The sequence below is a fragment of the Harpegnathos saltator genome, unplaced genomic scaffold (assembly GCF_003227715.2).
Source record: "Harpegnathos saltator strain DR-91 unplaced genomic scaffold, Hsal_v8.6 scaffold112, whole genome shotgun sequence".
In the NCBI taxonomy this organism is placed as follows: Eukaryota; Metazoa; Arthropoda; class Insecta; order Hymenoptera; family Formicidae; genus Harpegnathos; species Harpegnathos saltator.
This window is the reverse complement of record NW_020229887.1, coordinates 231,897-245,905: the sequence shown is the minus strand read 5'-3', so window position 1 is coordinate 245,905 and position 14,009 is coordinate 231,897. Positions and strand designations below refer to the sequence as shown.

Below are 14,009 nucleotides of genomic sequence, written 5' to 3'. Positions count from 1 at the left end.
TGGTAAATAGGCGGGGATGCGGGCTCACCTTCCATATGGTGCAGGTGCTGACCGGGCACGGGTGCTTCGGTCGGTACCTGCACTGGATTGGAAGGGAGCCCACCACGGGCTGTCCCCACAGCCCGGAGCCGCAGGATATAGTGGAGCACACCGTGGCCGTGTGCCAGGCTTGGGCTCCTCAACGCCGTGTCCTCGCTCGGGCAGTAGTGTGCCAAGAGGGGGCCCTCAAGCTCCCGCACTTGCTTAAAGCAATGTGAGAGAGCGAGGAGGTTTTGGGAGCGGCGGCCTCCTTTTCTCGGGACGTCATGTCCCGCAAGGAAGCCGCCGAGTTGGAGCGCCGCCTCTTCCGTCACAGAAAGCGACGGAGGGGGCGGCGCTCCCCAGGGGTGGGAAGCGGGCCCGAGGTGACGCCGGCCGAGGAGAAGAGGCCACCGGCTCGTCGGAGGCCGCCTCTTCGGCCGCCTCGGGCCCGCCTTCGATGTACCGATGGGGCTGGGTGGGAGAGAGGTAAGCTCTCTCGCCCACTCCTGGCGCTGGTGATAGTATGGAGAAGGGGAGCGAGGACCGATTGGGGCCGGGCTTCGCTCCCCTTTTTTTTACGAGGAGGAAGTCCATCATGGATATCCTGACCTTCGTGGCAGGGCCAGGGTTATCACCGGAGGGCTGGTAAGGTGAGCTCTCCGCGTAGGATGACGAGAGCGGCCACCCTACGAGGGACAGACATGTCCCTGGGGTCTGGTGTCCCCGTGGGTTAGGGGACTCTAGTACCAGGGGTCACCAAGCCCGGCCCTCTCTGCGAAAAGAAGAGGCAGAGGGAGTCTGCCCCCATAAAAATCAAGGGGGCACTAGGGGCCAACGATGGGAGGATCGGTAAGGGGGAGGAGGTGTCGGGGACAAGGGTCGCTGGTCCGGTAGTAGTCACTGACATCCTCCTCTCCCAAGGGTTTAGGTACCGGATCCGCAAAACGGAGGAAAGGACCCTGCTGCAACCACCAGCGGCCACGGGGAAAAAGAGGGGGAGGCCGTCCACTAGTGGGGAATCCTCTACGGCGGTGGAGATGGTGGAGGGACCGGTACCAGCTCTGGTACCCGAGAAGAAGAAAAGGGGAATACCAGCTACTACGGGCCTAGGGGTCGGCATGAAGGAGAGAAAGGAAAGGGAGGTAAAGGAGAGGAAGGAGGAGCGCCTCAAGAAACTGAAGAGGGAGGCATGGAGCCTCCTTGAAAGGGTTATCTGCCACACCCTGGCGGATAAACGCCCCGCTGAGGAAGTGTTTAAAGACAGATCCTCAGTGGGGCCCCTCAGAGGGGCGGGGTCGGCAGAGCTTGCAGACGAGGTGAGACGTGCCCTGAGTGCGGTCAGGTTGGTGACAAAGCGCTCGAATGCACTCAAGGGCACGTTTACCAGCCTGTTGAACAGAGCCACGGTCACCACGCATGCGGCTATGTCGACCTTGATCGTCAGGGTAGCGGCGCAAGAAGGCGAAGGAGCAGCGAGACTGGAGGTGACCAAGGAATTGGAGGATCTGAGGGGAAGTATAAGGACACTAAGAGCGGAGAACATGAAGCTCCAACAGGAGCTTCAGGAGAGCAGGGCCCGAGAGGCCCGTACTCAGCCCCCCCCCCATCCGGAGCCAGCAAGGAGGACATACGCTGAAGTGGTGAGCGGGGGAACTTCCACATCGGCGGAGGAGGAGGGGCAGGAGGAGAAAAGAAGGAAGAAAAAGAGGAAGAGGAGAGTGGCGAGAATTGCCTCCTCCTCCTCTTCCTCCTTCAGGGGAGAGGTAAGAGAGAGGGAGGCTCATACGGGGAAATGTCCTGTCTACGATGACAGACTCTCGGAGGAGACTCCCTCTCCGGCGTGGAGACCAGAGCAGGGCAAGATGCGGGTGGAGCTGTACGCCTCAATGGCTGACGCGGCCCGGACATCCCCGGGCGGGGTGAGGAGGCTGACAGACCAGAAACCTCACCTCGTCTGGGGATGGGATGGGAGCCGGGTAGCAGGGGGGACGGGGACCCCTGCAGAAGCAACTGCCCAGATCCACAAAGGGAGGGAAGAGGTAAAGGAGGAGAGCCGCAGTGGAAAAGGAAGTCAGGCCCAGGTGCACCGAGCTACAGCGGAGCAAGGAGCAAGGAAGAGGGAGAAAGCCAGGGAGAAGAAGAAAAGGAAAAAGGCGAGGGTTAGATTCCTGAAAGACAGGGAGAGGGAGATAGCACAAAAGAAAGGAATGCAGACCCCGGGAATTCCAGCGAAGAAGGAGGGACTAGGGATAGAGGAAGGATTAAGATTCGCACTTCAGGCAGGAAAGGGTAAGGAGGAGACTTGGTCCCAGGTCTTGGGGAGGAGGGAGAGGAGGGAGGGGGAGTAAGGCGCCCACCCCTCTTCCTTACCCCCTGCCAAACAAGCTGGGGCAAAGAAGGAGAGGAAGATGGCGAGACCGGGTAAGCCGAAGCCGCCAAAGAGCGCGGCCGTCACCATCACCTGCCCCCCCCCCGATCGGTATCGGGAATTCATGGTTGAGACCAAGCGCCGCATAAAACCAGCTGACCTGGGCATCCCAGGGTCCCTGAGGGTGACTCAGACCCTTAACAGGGATATGCTGGTGGAGATGCCTGGCCTTATCGCGGGGGCAGCCGCCGACCGGCTTGCGGAGGAGCTCCGCAACCTATCGGCGGAGAAAGGCCCTGGTTTTCGCATCCGAAGGCCGGTCAAGATCGCAGTGCTGCGATTGACCGGCCTAGATGCGACAACCGGGGCCGATGAGGTGGCGGCCGCGGTAGTCCTCGCCGGGGGATGCATGCAGGAGGTTTCCTCCGGCGATGAAAGTGTCTCCCGGTGGGGAACCGGCACAGCGGTGATGCGGTGTCCGCTGGCGGCAGCCGCGAAGGCAGTCGCCGCGGAGCGAGTCCAAGTTGGGTGGACTCGCGCCAGGGTGGTGGCGCTGCCCGCTCGCACCAAGTTATGCTACCGGTGCCTGGAACGGGGGCATGTGCGCGAGCGGTGCGATAGCGCCATCGACCGCAGTGGGCTTTGCTACCGCTGCGGTAACCCCGGCCACCGCGTCAAGGGATGCCAGGGGCGGCTCGCTGCCCGGTCTGCGCCGAGGTGGGCAGGCCTTCCGATCATAAGATCGGAGGACCTGCCTGCAAGCCCTCCAACAGGAGAGGGAGGGGGGCAAAAACGCGGGGGAAAGGGAAGCTGCCGTCGTGGTTGAGGGAAAGGAAGAGTGGGATGCCCGACCCCCCCCCCAGGAGGAACTCAAGCAGCCGGAGAAGGCCAGCCCGGCCTTCTCCACAACGAGGGAAGAGAGAAACTTTTCGGGAGACCAGGAGGAGAAGGACTCCTCCTTGGCGTCCTGGGGGATTCCCGACCGAGCGTTGACGCCGGTCCTGATGGAGGTCGAGCTGCCCCAGAGAAAGAGGAGGGGGGACGAGCGAAGGAAGGAGGGGACTAACGGATCATCGGGGGATAATAAAAAGGTAAGGCGGGTGCAGTCGGAAAACTCTCCCCTAACCACCCTAGGTGGAGGGGAGGCAGAGGGTGATTCACCACTTGTTCCCTTTCTGATTGTGGATGATTCCCCCTCATACCCCCCAGAAGAGGCAGACGAACAGGCAGGGACACCCGTGAGGCAGTCGCCCTCCGTGCACGAAGAGGCACAGGTCGTAGCCACTAAGATGCCGAAACCCCCTCTGGGGAGACCGAAGCGGTCCAGCCGCCGGAGATCTCCCAAGAGGGGGTGAAAGTAGACAGCCAGGAGGAGGCGTGTAAGGCTTAGCCTTCACGCCACTCCGGGTGCTACAGGCAAACCTCGGCCGCGGCGCCCTGGCCCAGGACCTGTGGGTACACAGGATCCGGGAACTGGGCGCCGGGCTGGGGTTGGCCACCGAGCCGAACTGGATGCCGATCAGCAGCGAATGCTGGTTCGGCAGCCCGGACGGCTCGGTGGCCATGATGGTTGACCCTGCAGCGGGGACCCCTCCCTGTGTTTTAAGGAAAAAGGGGTCCTCGTACGTGGCGGTCGATTAGGGACCCGTGACTGTGGTGGGGGTGTATCTGCCCCACCACAGAAACAAAGCCGGACTTGGCAGCCCCGCCCGCATAAAAGGGATCCTAGACAGGGTCGGGGATTTGATACGCAAGTGCCATCCCCGATCTGTCGTGATTGCCGGGGATTTCAACGCCTAATCCGAGGAGTGGGGTTGCAGTTCCCGGCAGCGGCATCCCAGGGGCGAGGCGGTCATCGGCTGGGCGGCGGGATTGGGCCTTCTGTTAGTAAACAGTGGGTCCACCGGCACCTCCGTGAGGCCGGGAGGGGGTTCATCGGTCAATGACTTGACCTGGGCCTCCCTCTCGGCTGCAAGAACGATTTCGGAATGGAGGGTGGAGGCGGAGGGCGAGACGCTATCTGACCATAGATATATAGTCTGGGCCCTCCGCCTCCCCAAACCGAGACAGGTGCCGGCTCGCCGCCCCGGGGAGAGGACTTATCCTCTCCCAAAAAGATGAGCCCTCAGTCGACTCGATGTGGACAGGTTCCACATCGCCAGGCCACCTGGCATATAGAGCCAGGTGAGTGGGACCCCGGCCCCCAGGAAGGGGCCGCAGAGATAACGGGGATAGTGGCGTCGGCATGCGACGCCGCGATGCCCCGTTCCCACCCCCGTCAGCCCCGGGCAGCGATTGGTGGTCCGAGGACATCGCGGCACTCCGCGGTGCCTCCGACCGCGCCAGAAGAGCGTATACGCGTGCCCGGCGACGAGACGGGGATGCCGCAAGGGCAAAAGAGGACTACTTTGCAGCCAGGGTAGTCCTCAAAGCGGCCATCAAGAAGGCCAAGCGCGAAGCCTGGGAGCAATTGGTAGGCTCCCTGGACGACGATCCGTGGGGGCGCCCATACAAAAGGATGATGGGAAAGATCCGTCCTTGGGCGCCCCCGCAAACGGAAACGTTAGACCCCCAGGCCCTCGATAGGTTCCTGGACGCCCTTTTTCCAAGGGCGGAAGGGGGCCCTCCGGTGATCGCTCCCCCAAAGATGGGGGAGGAAGACTCGGACGAGGGCCTGGAGGTCACTCCAGAGGAGCTTGCCAAGACCCGGAGAAAGTTCGGGGTCAACGGCGAAGCCCCGACGCGATTCCGGGACGCGCCTGGGCTCTCGCGCTGGCTGAGATGGACCTGTCCACGGCCATGTGCAGGGTCATGACCAGGTGCCTAAGGGAGGGGGTCTTCCCCCCAGAGTGGAGGAGGGCCAAGTTGGCCCTCCTCCCGAAGGAGGGCAAAGAGCCCGGTAGTGCGTCAGCCTACATGTCGACTTGCCTGCTGGACGAGGCGGGCAAGATGCTGGAGCGCATCATTGCCGACCGCCTCGTCCAGCACATGTCCTCGAGTGGGCTGGATCTCCACGACCGCCAATACGGCTTCAGGCCCGGACGATCTACACTGGATGCAATTCAGTGGGTCCGGGACCTGACCCGGGCGGTCGTGGAGATAAGGGGCGGGGTGTTGCTGGCTGTGTCGTTAGACACATCAAATGCCTTCAACACCCTGCCCTGGCCGGAGATAGGACGGGCCATCGAGCACTACGAGGTGCCCGCCTATCTCCGGCGGATAATGTCCGCCTACTTCGGGGACAGAGACCTCGCCTTCAGCAAAGAAGGCTGGGTTCAAGGCAGGCGCACTATGGAGCGCGGTGTCCCGCAGGGGTCGGTGCTCGGCCCCCTGCTATTGGACATCAGCTTCGACCGGGTTCTTCGTACTCCGCTCTCCGACGGCTGCCACGTCATCTGCTACGCAGATGACGCGCTAGTTGTGGCCGAAGGGGAGAACTGGGGGAGGCCCTCTTCCGCACGGAGGTGGCAGTGGCATCGGTGGTAGGAACCATCGGAGACCTGGGTCTTAAGGTGGCGCCCCTCAAGACTGAAACCGTGTTTTTTCACGACGGCAGTCGAGAGGCGTCGCCGGAGACCCAGGTCCAAGTCGATGGCGTCCACATCCGCGTCGGGCCGACGATGAAGTATCTCGGCCTGACGTTGGACTGCCGGTGGTCATTCGGCCCACACTTCAGGCTGCTCGCCCCCAGGGTGCGCAAAGCCGGCTTAGCTGTAGCTAGGTTGATGCGCGCCCAGAGGGGACCCAGGATGGCAGGCTAGCCGCCTGTCGGTGCGGTTGTCTCGATCGCCCTGTACGGGGCGCCTATATGGGCCCCTCAGTTGCTGGCCACTGCGGCGGCCAAGAGGTAGCTGAGGCAGGCCCTCAGGCCCCTAATGATCAGGGCGATTCGGGGGTTCCGCACCGTGTCGTACATGGCGGCGACCACCCTGTCCGGCTCCCCCGCTGTGAAGCTCCTCGCCGAGGAGAGAAGGATTCTCTACTGGCGAGTGAAGGAGATCCGCGAGGGGGAGAGCTGACGGCCAGGGGCCTGAAGGGCCTCATGACCCAGGCCAGAGACCGGACCCGGGAGAGATGGGAAGGCTTATTAGCCGGCCCCCGAGGGTCCGGTCTCGCAACGGCCGAGGCTGTCCGCCCCTGTCTGTCGGAAATGACAGACAGGAAGGGGCTTGGAATGTCCTTCCACCTGGTGCAGGTATTGATCGGGCATGGATGTTTTGGAAGATACTTGCGTCGGATAAGGAAGGAGCCCACCGCTCGGTGCCACCACTGCCCCGAGCAAGAGGACACGGCGCTGTAAACCCTAGTCGCCTGCACAGAATGGGAGGAGCAGCGCCGGATCCTGCTCGGGGCGGTGGACTGCCAAGACGGGGAGCTCTCGCTCCCGCACCTGGTGCGAGCTATGTGCGGGAGCGAGAAGCGTGGGACGCGGCAGCCTCCTTCTGCGGGGAGGTGATCTCCCGGAAGGAGGCCGCCGAGTGAAGGCGCCTGCCCGGCAAACGCCGTCGGAGAGGACGGCGGGGCCGGCGCTCCCCCGGGGGAGGGCGAGTCGGAAGCGGGCCCGAGGTGGAGTCGGAAGAGGAGAGGGCGGAGGCTCACACGGGCCGACGCCTTCCTCGACCACCTCGGGCCAGGCTCCGTCGCTCGGGGGGGAGCGGGGAGGACTCAACCCGCTCCTCTGAGCGAACGGACAGGGGGAAAGGGGAGGTGGGGAACCCGTTTGGGGTCGGGCCCACCTCCCCAAATATCCCCTCTCTTCTCTTAAGGAAAAGGGGGGATAAGAAGGAAGGGTGGATGTCCCCTTTCTCCAGAAGGCCAACCGGCGGGGATACCCGCCGGGGACCGCACCCCTCCCACTAATTCCCTGAGAGGGGAAGGGAGGGGTGCGGTACAAGAAGGCGAGAGGCTCTTGAACTAGAGCCCTGGGGCCGGGGGTTGGGGAGGGAATGCGGGAGCAGTTCCCCTAACTCCCCTCCTCACGGTCCGACAGGTAGACATGTCGCAGGGGTTTTAGTCGGTATGAGTCCGACATAACCTTCGTCGGGGACGGGGGTATCCATGATGGATTTCCCCTGCGTGAACAAAAAAAAGGCCAGGATTATGCCGGACTCCTACCGGCTAAAACCTCCCCGGGTGGCGCTGCGAAGGGACTTGGATCGGAGCCCCGGAGCCTACGTAACTGCTGTCGGGGCCCTGAGTCCAGATGTGCGACCATCACCGTTTTTCCCTCGAAAGGGGGGGAGGGGGAAACGAGCTGAAGCTCCTCTTCAACCACTGCTCCCCTTCCACTCCTCACACCCTGCCTCTCTGGCTGGGAAGGGGGAAGCCGCCAGCCAGAAAAACTGCGCTTCAATAACTGTTCCCAGCCAAGCGGGACGCCGCCAAAGTAATGTTGTGCGATCGGCTGATCCACCTCCTCAGCCGACCGCCCTATGTTTGGAGGGCTGACTGGGGTACTGGGAGTCCACGCTCAGCTCCCCACCCTCCTGCCCGGCAGTTAGGGGGTGAATAATTAGGTGTCCTAGCAGTCGGGCACTCCCAGCTCTTTACAGAGGCTGGGGGGAGTCAGAGATCCCTCTCGTAATGCCCATCTTCAATGGGTTTATATGGTGGGAGAGAGAGAGGGGGGACTGTTGGCGATTTCATCGCCGCACTCTCTCCCCCCCTTATCTTCATCCGACCCCTGTCCTTGGGGCCGGCTGGCAGCTGGGGGTGGATGTAATCCCCCTCCTCGTTCTTCCTACTACTGTTGGGGCAGGAGGTACCGGCGCCACTGCCGTCGCCGTTGCCCCTTTCCTATCGGGTCGCCGCCGCATTGTCCCTTTCCGCTTCGGTGTCTAATGGGCATCTTGGCGTGGTTTCTGGGCCCTTCTCGGTTGTATTGGTGGTGGAGGGGGAGGTGCAGTTTGGGGGGGAGGTGGTGGAGCCACCATCCTCCTGATTATATATCCTCCTCTTGTTATATATTAGCTATATTTGATTTATAATTATACACGAATTTCGTATGGTATGGAAGGCAGATATCGTTAAGTACCTCAATGGGGGCCATCGTGAAACGGCACTTTCCATGGCGCTCGAGCTAGGTTGTGGGCTATTCTCCGCTTCCTTGGCTCTCGCGCCCTTCAGTTGTCTCTTACGCACACACAGAAGCTGGCTGCGGCCTTCCGAGAAAGATGTAGATGGCACCCCTTAGATAGGGGCACACCAAACTGTTCAAGCCACGAACTTTAATTCCCTCTTCCATGTGTACGCATGCCTAGAGACAACTGGTAGGGTGTCCGGCTACGAGCAGGTAAGCTCTTGCAGACCAGACCCCACCTTCCTGTCTTTCTTCCTTGGATGCTATATAGCTTAGTTCTGCGGTTGCCTTATAACATCTTCAACTATGAAGTGTTTGCTTTGAGCCATTGTTTTTGAGCCATTGATTTGCAACTTGTGCCAGTGTTCGAAGTTTACTCTTTCTCTAAATTAGATAGGAATGATGGGTATAAATCTAGTTTATCCCTTTTGCGTCACTAATCAGATGACGAGGCATTTGGCTACCCGTGTATTCTTTCTGATACCTCTTCGCTTGTGATCCATTATTTCGTATGTACCATTGTTTCGTGCATTTCAAGTATTTTCTCGACGCTAGGTCGACATTGCGACCAATCACGCCGGGAAATCGTATTTCGTGTATCTCACATTTCGTCATAGATTACAAGTGGATTACAAGTGATGGGCGAGGCAATACTTTCTTTCCTCGACTTGACTTGTGAAGTAGATTCATAACGCGCACTGCGCCCCGACGGCTGCCAAATCCAGCGCGACCGGTGTTGCTGAGTGCGACTAACACCCTGAGGTGCTCGCCACATAAGATCCAATTCGTCTGACGACACAAACTCGTGGCAATACTGTGATAAAACACCCGCATAACAGATGACATGGCAGCCGGGGGGAGGGGCATTCGCAAGACCCTATCGAACGCGATGTCCCATAGCAGGGGGCCCAAAATGGACCCCTGCGGCACACCGAGTTCCATTAACCGTTGGCCCTGGACCCCGCCCTGACCCGAATAGGCGAGGTCCCTGTCCCCGAAATAGGCCTCCAGGATGCGCCGGAGATAGGTAGGCACTCGATGGTACTCGAGCATCCGCCCAATCTCCGGCCAGGGCAGGGTGTTGAAGGTATTGGTGATATCTAAGGATACGCCGACAACCCCTCTCCTCCACGACGGTGTGGGTCAGGTCCCGGACGTACTGGACGGCGTCCAGTGTTGACCGTCCGGGCCTAAACCCGTATTGCCTGTCGTGGAGGTCCGGCCCCTCTGAGGACATATGCTGCACGAGGCGGTCCGCAACGATGCGCTCCATCATCTTGCCCGCCTCGTCCAGCAGGCAAATCGGCCTGTAGGCCGGCGGTCCGTCAGGCGTCTCGCTCGCCTTCGGGAGGAGGACCAACTTCGCCCTCCTCCACTCCTGGGGAAAGACCCCCTCCTTGAGACAACCGTTGATCATACCCCTCATGGCTGCGGGCATGCTCCCTTCGCCGAGGGCGAGAGCCCAGGCGCGGCCAGAAATGCCGTCGGGACCAGGGGCCTTGTCCTTGGCCCCCAGCTTCTTCCTGGCTCTGGCGAACTCCTCTGGATTGACCCCCAAGTCCTCGTCCCAGTCCTCCTCCTCGGGGATTGGGATCCGAGGGGGGCACATCTCCACCCTCGGAAAGAGGGTGTTTAGGAGCTCTTCAAGGTCCTGGGGGTCCATCGACTCCGTCGGCGGCGGCGCCCACGGACGGATCCTTCCGACCGTCCGCTTGTACGGGCACCCCCACGGGTCTTCATCCAGGGAGTTCACCAGTTGCTCCCAGGCTCCCTTTTTAGCCTCGACCATGGCAGCCTTAAGGGCTTCTCTCGCCTGGAGATAGCCCTCCCTCTCCCTCACAGCTTCCTCGTCGTGTCGCCGGGCCCAGGTAGACTCCCGTCTAACTCGGACGGCAGCCTTTCGCAATTCAGCGATGTGCGCCGTCCACCAGTAAGCAGCCCGGCGCCGACGGGGGTGGAATCGGGGTATCGCAACGTCGCAGACTGACGTTACGATGCCCACCAGTTTCCTAGCCCCTTCCAGGGGGCTAGTTTCCCACTCACCTGCCCTCTCATCAAGGTGCCAAGTGGCTGCGAGGGCGGCCGCCCGGAACATATCCGCATCGAGTTGACTGAGGGCCCATCTCGGTGGGGGGAATCCTGGTTCCCCCCTAGGGCGGCAGTCCAGCACCTGCGGAGGGGCTCGGGGACCGAGGGCCCAGAGAACATATCTGTGGTCAGACAAGTTTTCGCCCTCGGTTACCACCGCCCACTCCCGGAACATCCGGGCGGCCGAAGGAGAGGCCCAGGTCAGATCAACGACCGACTCCCCACTCGGCTACACACAGGTGCTGGCCGAACACCTGTTCATCAACAGGAGGCCGAGTCCCGCCGCCCAACCGATCACGGCGTCGCCCCTCCGGGGATCCCCCTGCCGGTGACGGCAACCCCACTCCGTACAGTGGGCATTGAAGTCCCCGGCAACTACAATAGGTCGGGGGTGGCACTGCCGCACCACGTCCTCGACCTCGTCAAGGATCCCCATTATGTAGGGCAAATCGCCGAGACCGGCCTCGTTTCTGCGGGGGTGCAGATGTACCGCACTATAGTAACAGGCCTCCAGTCAACCGCCACGTACGAGGTCCCCTTCTTCCTACATTTGCAGAGGGGGACCCCGTGGCGGGGTGTGCCACCACGGCCACCCAGCCGTCCTGGCTCCTGAACCAGTCAGAATGGATACTGGGATCCAGGACGGCTCGGCGACCACCCCTAGCCCGGCCCCAGTTCGCGCAGTCCGTGGACTAGGAGATCCTAGGCTCGTCGGCCGGGGCCAGGATTAGCCTATAGGATCCGAAGAAGGGGCGTGAAAGCTAGGCTTTCAGCTCCTCCTCCGGGCTTCTTATCTCTACCCCCTCAGAGGGAACCTCAGGCGACAGGAGTGTCGTACCGGCTCCATCTGGGGGGGTTTCGGCCGTGATGGCTTCAACACCTGTCGCCTCATCGTCGGCTTTCTCCGCGGAGGTGCAGGGAATCCCTACTTCAGTGTCCCCCTCCTCTGGGGAGTATGAGGAGGGGTCCACCATATCGGGAGCCGGAGGGGGCGCAGCCTCCGACTCCCCTTCTTCTAGGACAGTTGGGAGTGGGTTCTTTGGCACCACTCTCCTCATCTTCTCCGCCTCCAGCGATCCGGTGTCTCCTTTCTCCGGATCCTCTGGCTCAGCGGTGTCCGCCCCTCTCTTCCTGGCCGTGCTCTGCTGGAGCGGCTCCGCCTGCTCCGGGTTCCAGTGGACCATGGCCTCGGTTACAATCTCCCCTGGCCATTCCAACTCCATGGGGTTGGATGTGGGGGATCGTCTCTTTTCCCCTTCCAAGTCCCTCTTTGGGGGGAAGCCGTTTCGACCTCCCCCGTCTTTGCGGGGGGTTCTCTCGGATGGTGGGGGAGGGGCCCCTGCCCCCTCTTCAGCCCTGCCTTCCTCGACATTCCTCTTCCCCCTCCTCCCCCGATTCGTCGGAGGTTTGCAGGCCGGCCCACCAACTTTGTAGTCGGCCGGGCCCCCCTTCTCGGTACATACCGCACATTTCGCTGAGGCCGCCTCACAGTCCTTGGTGCGGTGACAGGGGGTACCGCAGCGATAACAGGTATCGCTGTGGTCGGCGGTGTTTCTGCACCGCTGGCGCACGTACCCTCGCTCCAGATACCTGTAGCAAAGCGTCGTGCAAGCGAGCAGCACCACCACCCCGGCGTGGGTCCAGCCTAACTGGATCCGCTCCGTAGTAGCGACCTTAGAGGCCGCCGCCTGCGGACACCGCACCACGACCGTCGCCATCCCTCGCTGGGGTACCAGGAGCTCGCCCACAGACCCCTCTGCGGGCGAGCACCCCTCCCCCCAGCGAAGGATACAGCCACCGTCATCTCCTAGATCCCGATCGTCAGGTCCGGGCCGGTGAGCCACAGCGTCGCGGTCCTCACCGGTCTCTGGACCCGGTACTCGGGGCCTTTCTCAGCCGCCAGCTTGCGGAGCTCCTCCGCAAGCCGGTCTGCTGGTGGCCCGGCGTTGAGACCAGGCATCTCTACAAGCAAGGCCCCCGTGAAGGCCCGGCGGACCTTAAGAGATCTCGGAATCCCCAGGTCCGCCGGCTTGATTCGGCGCCTCGCCTCTGCCATGAGGCCATACTGGCCATATTCTCCGTCAGGGCACGTGAAGGTGATGGCGGCCGACCTCGACGACCTCAGTCCCCTCCTTTTTCTTCCTGGAGATGGACTGGGGAGGAGGACTGACGGGAGGAGAAGCTCCTCTCCTTCCTTCCTTCTTCATACTCTCCTTCTCCTTCCGGCTCCTCACCGTCGTGCATTGTCCCTCCGACTCCTTGATGGACTGGGATCTGTTGGTGGGCCTCTTCTCGGGTCCCTCCAACCTCTTCTCATCCCTCGCACGAGCAGTCGCCTGCGCATACGTCATGACACCTTCCTCCTGGAGGGTGTTTAGTCCCCGTCTCCCCGAGTTCAGCGCAGCCGTCTCCACGCCTCTGATGAATGCCGCCTGCTTCCTCTTCTGCTTGTTTTTTCTTTCGGTCTTTCCTCTTCTGGGTCTTAGTCCTAGAGGCACTGGATGCAGACCTTTCAACCTCCTCCCCCCACCACCGACCGGGTTGGCTAATGCCTTCTCCCTCGGGAGTGGGGCAGGGTCGGGGGGCCCAGCCCGCACCACTGGCTCCGGGGCCGCGCCCCCTGACGTGCCCTTCATTATATTCCCCCTCTGCGACGTGAGCCGATCGAGCTCCTGCGATAGACACTTGTATGTATCGCTCGCAGGAGGCTCGCCTTCGCATCCACAAATGCCTCTATTCCCCCTGACAGTTGATTATACAACTCTCTGGTACTAGCATCCAAACTGCTTATTGCCAGAAAGTCATCAAGCTCCATCTTCTGCCCCAGTACCTCCGGGTCTATAGACCTTCTGCATAGGGGCAGTGGTCTCTTCTCTACTGAAAAGGTCTAAATTACCGTTGTAGACTCTAATATTACCTTCTTCCACTTCCATATCCTCTGTGGAGCTTGCATCCTCCTGAATGGCGGCTTTCACCACTTTTCTTTTTGTTAATCTCCTGGCCTTCTTACGGTTAGGTGCTCCCTTCCTCTCGTACTCCGTATTCGAGTGGCCGCTACCTGATACTACCTGGGCGAAAGTTCTTCTTCCATTTGTGTTTGGAGAAGCGGGAGTGGGACTCTCACTTACAGCCGCCCTGGCTGCGCTAAGCTCCTCTTCCAGCTCCCTATTCCGCATCCTTATTCCATGGAGTTCTTCCCTCATCGCCGCCATTTCCTCCCAGGCTACAGAGGCGTCATCCTCCCCTCCGTCGTACGCTGCGAACCTCGCTAGAAGGGTCGATAGGATCGCCTCGGAGGTATCTACGGCGTGGTTCAGGAGCGCTACAAAGATCCCTTTTAACGTGCCGGACCTACGGGCCATCAGCCGAACCGCGCCGAGTACGCGGCCAACCTTCGAAGCCAGCTCTGCCGACCTAGCCTCTCTCAATAATGCCCTGTTAGGAGGGTCCTTA

At 61.3% G+C, this 14,009-nt stretch overlaps 1 protein-coding gene across 1 annotated transcript; it reads right to left on the bottom strand.

Annotated features, from left to right (window-relative positions):
* Positions 1-8,740: 8,740 nt before the first annotated feature.
* Positions 8,741-10,992, bottom strand: LOC112589131 (uncharacterized). The gene is made up of 4 exons (XM_025301252.1): positions 10,811-10,992; positions 9,514-10,678; positions 9,074-9,282; positions 8,741-8,852 (listed from the first exon to the last, which is right to left on the bottom strand). Exons 1-4 carry the CDS (start codon positions 10,990-10,992, stop codon positions 8,741-8,743), a joined length of 1,668 nt encoding a protein of 555 aa, XP_025157037.1.
* Positions 10,993-14,009: the final 3,017 nt, after the last annotated feature.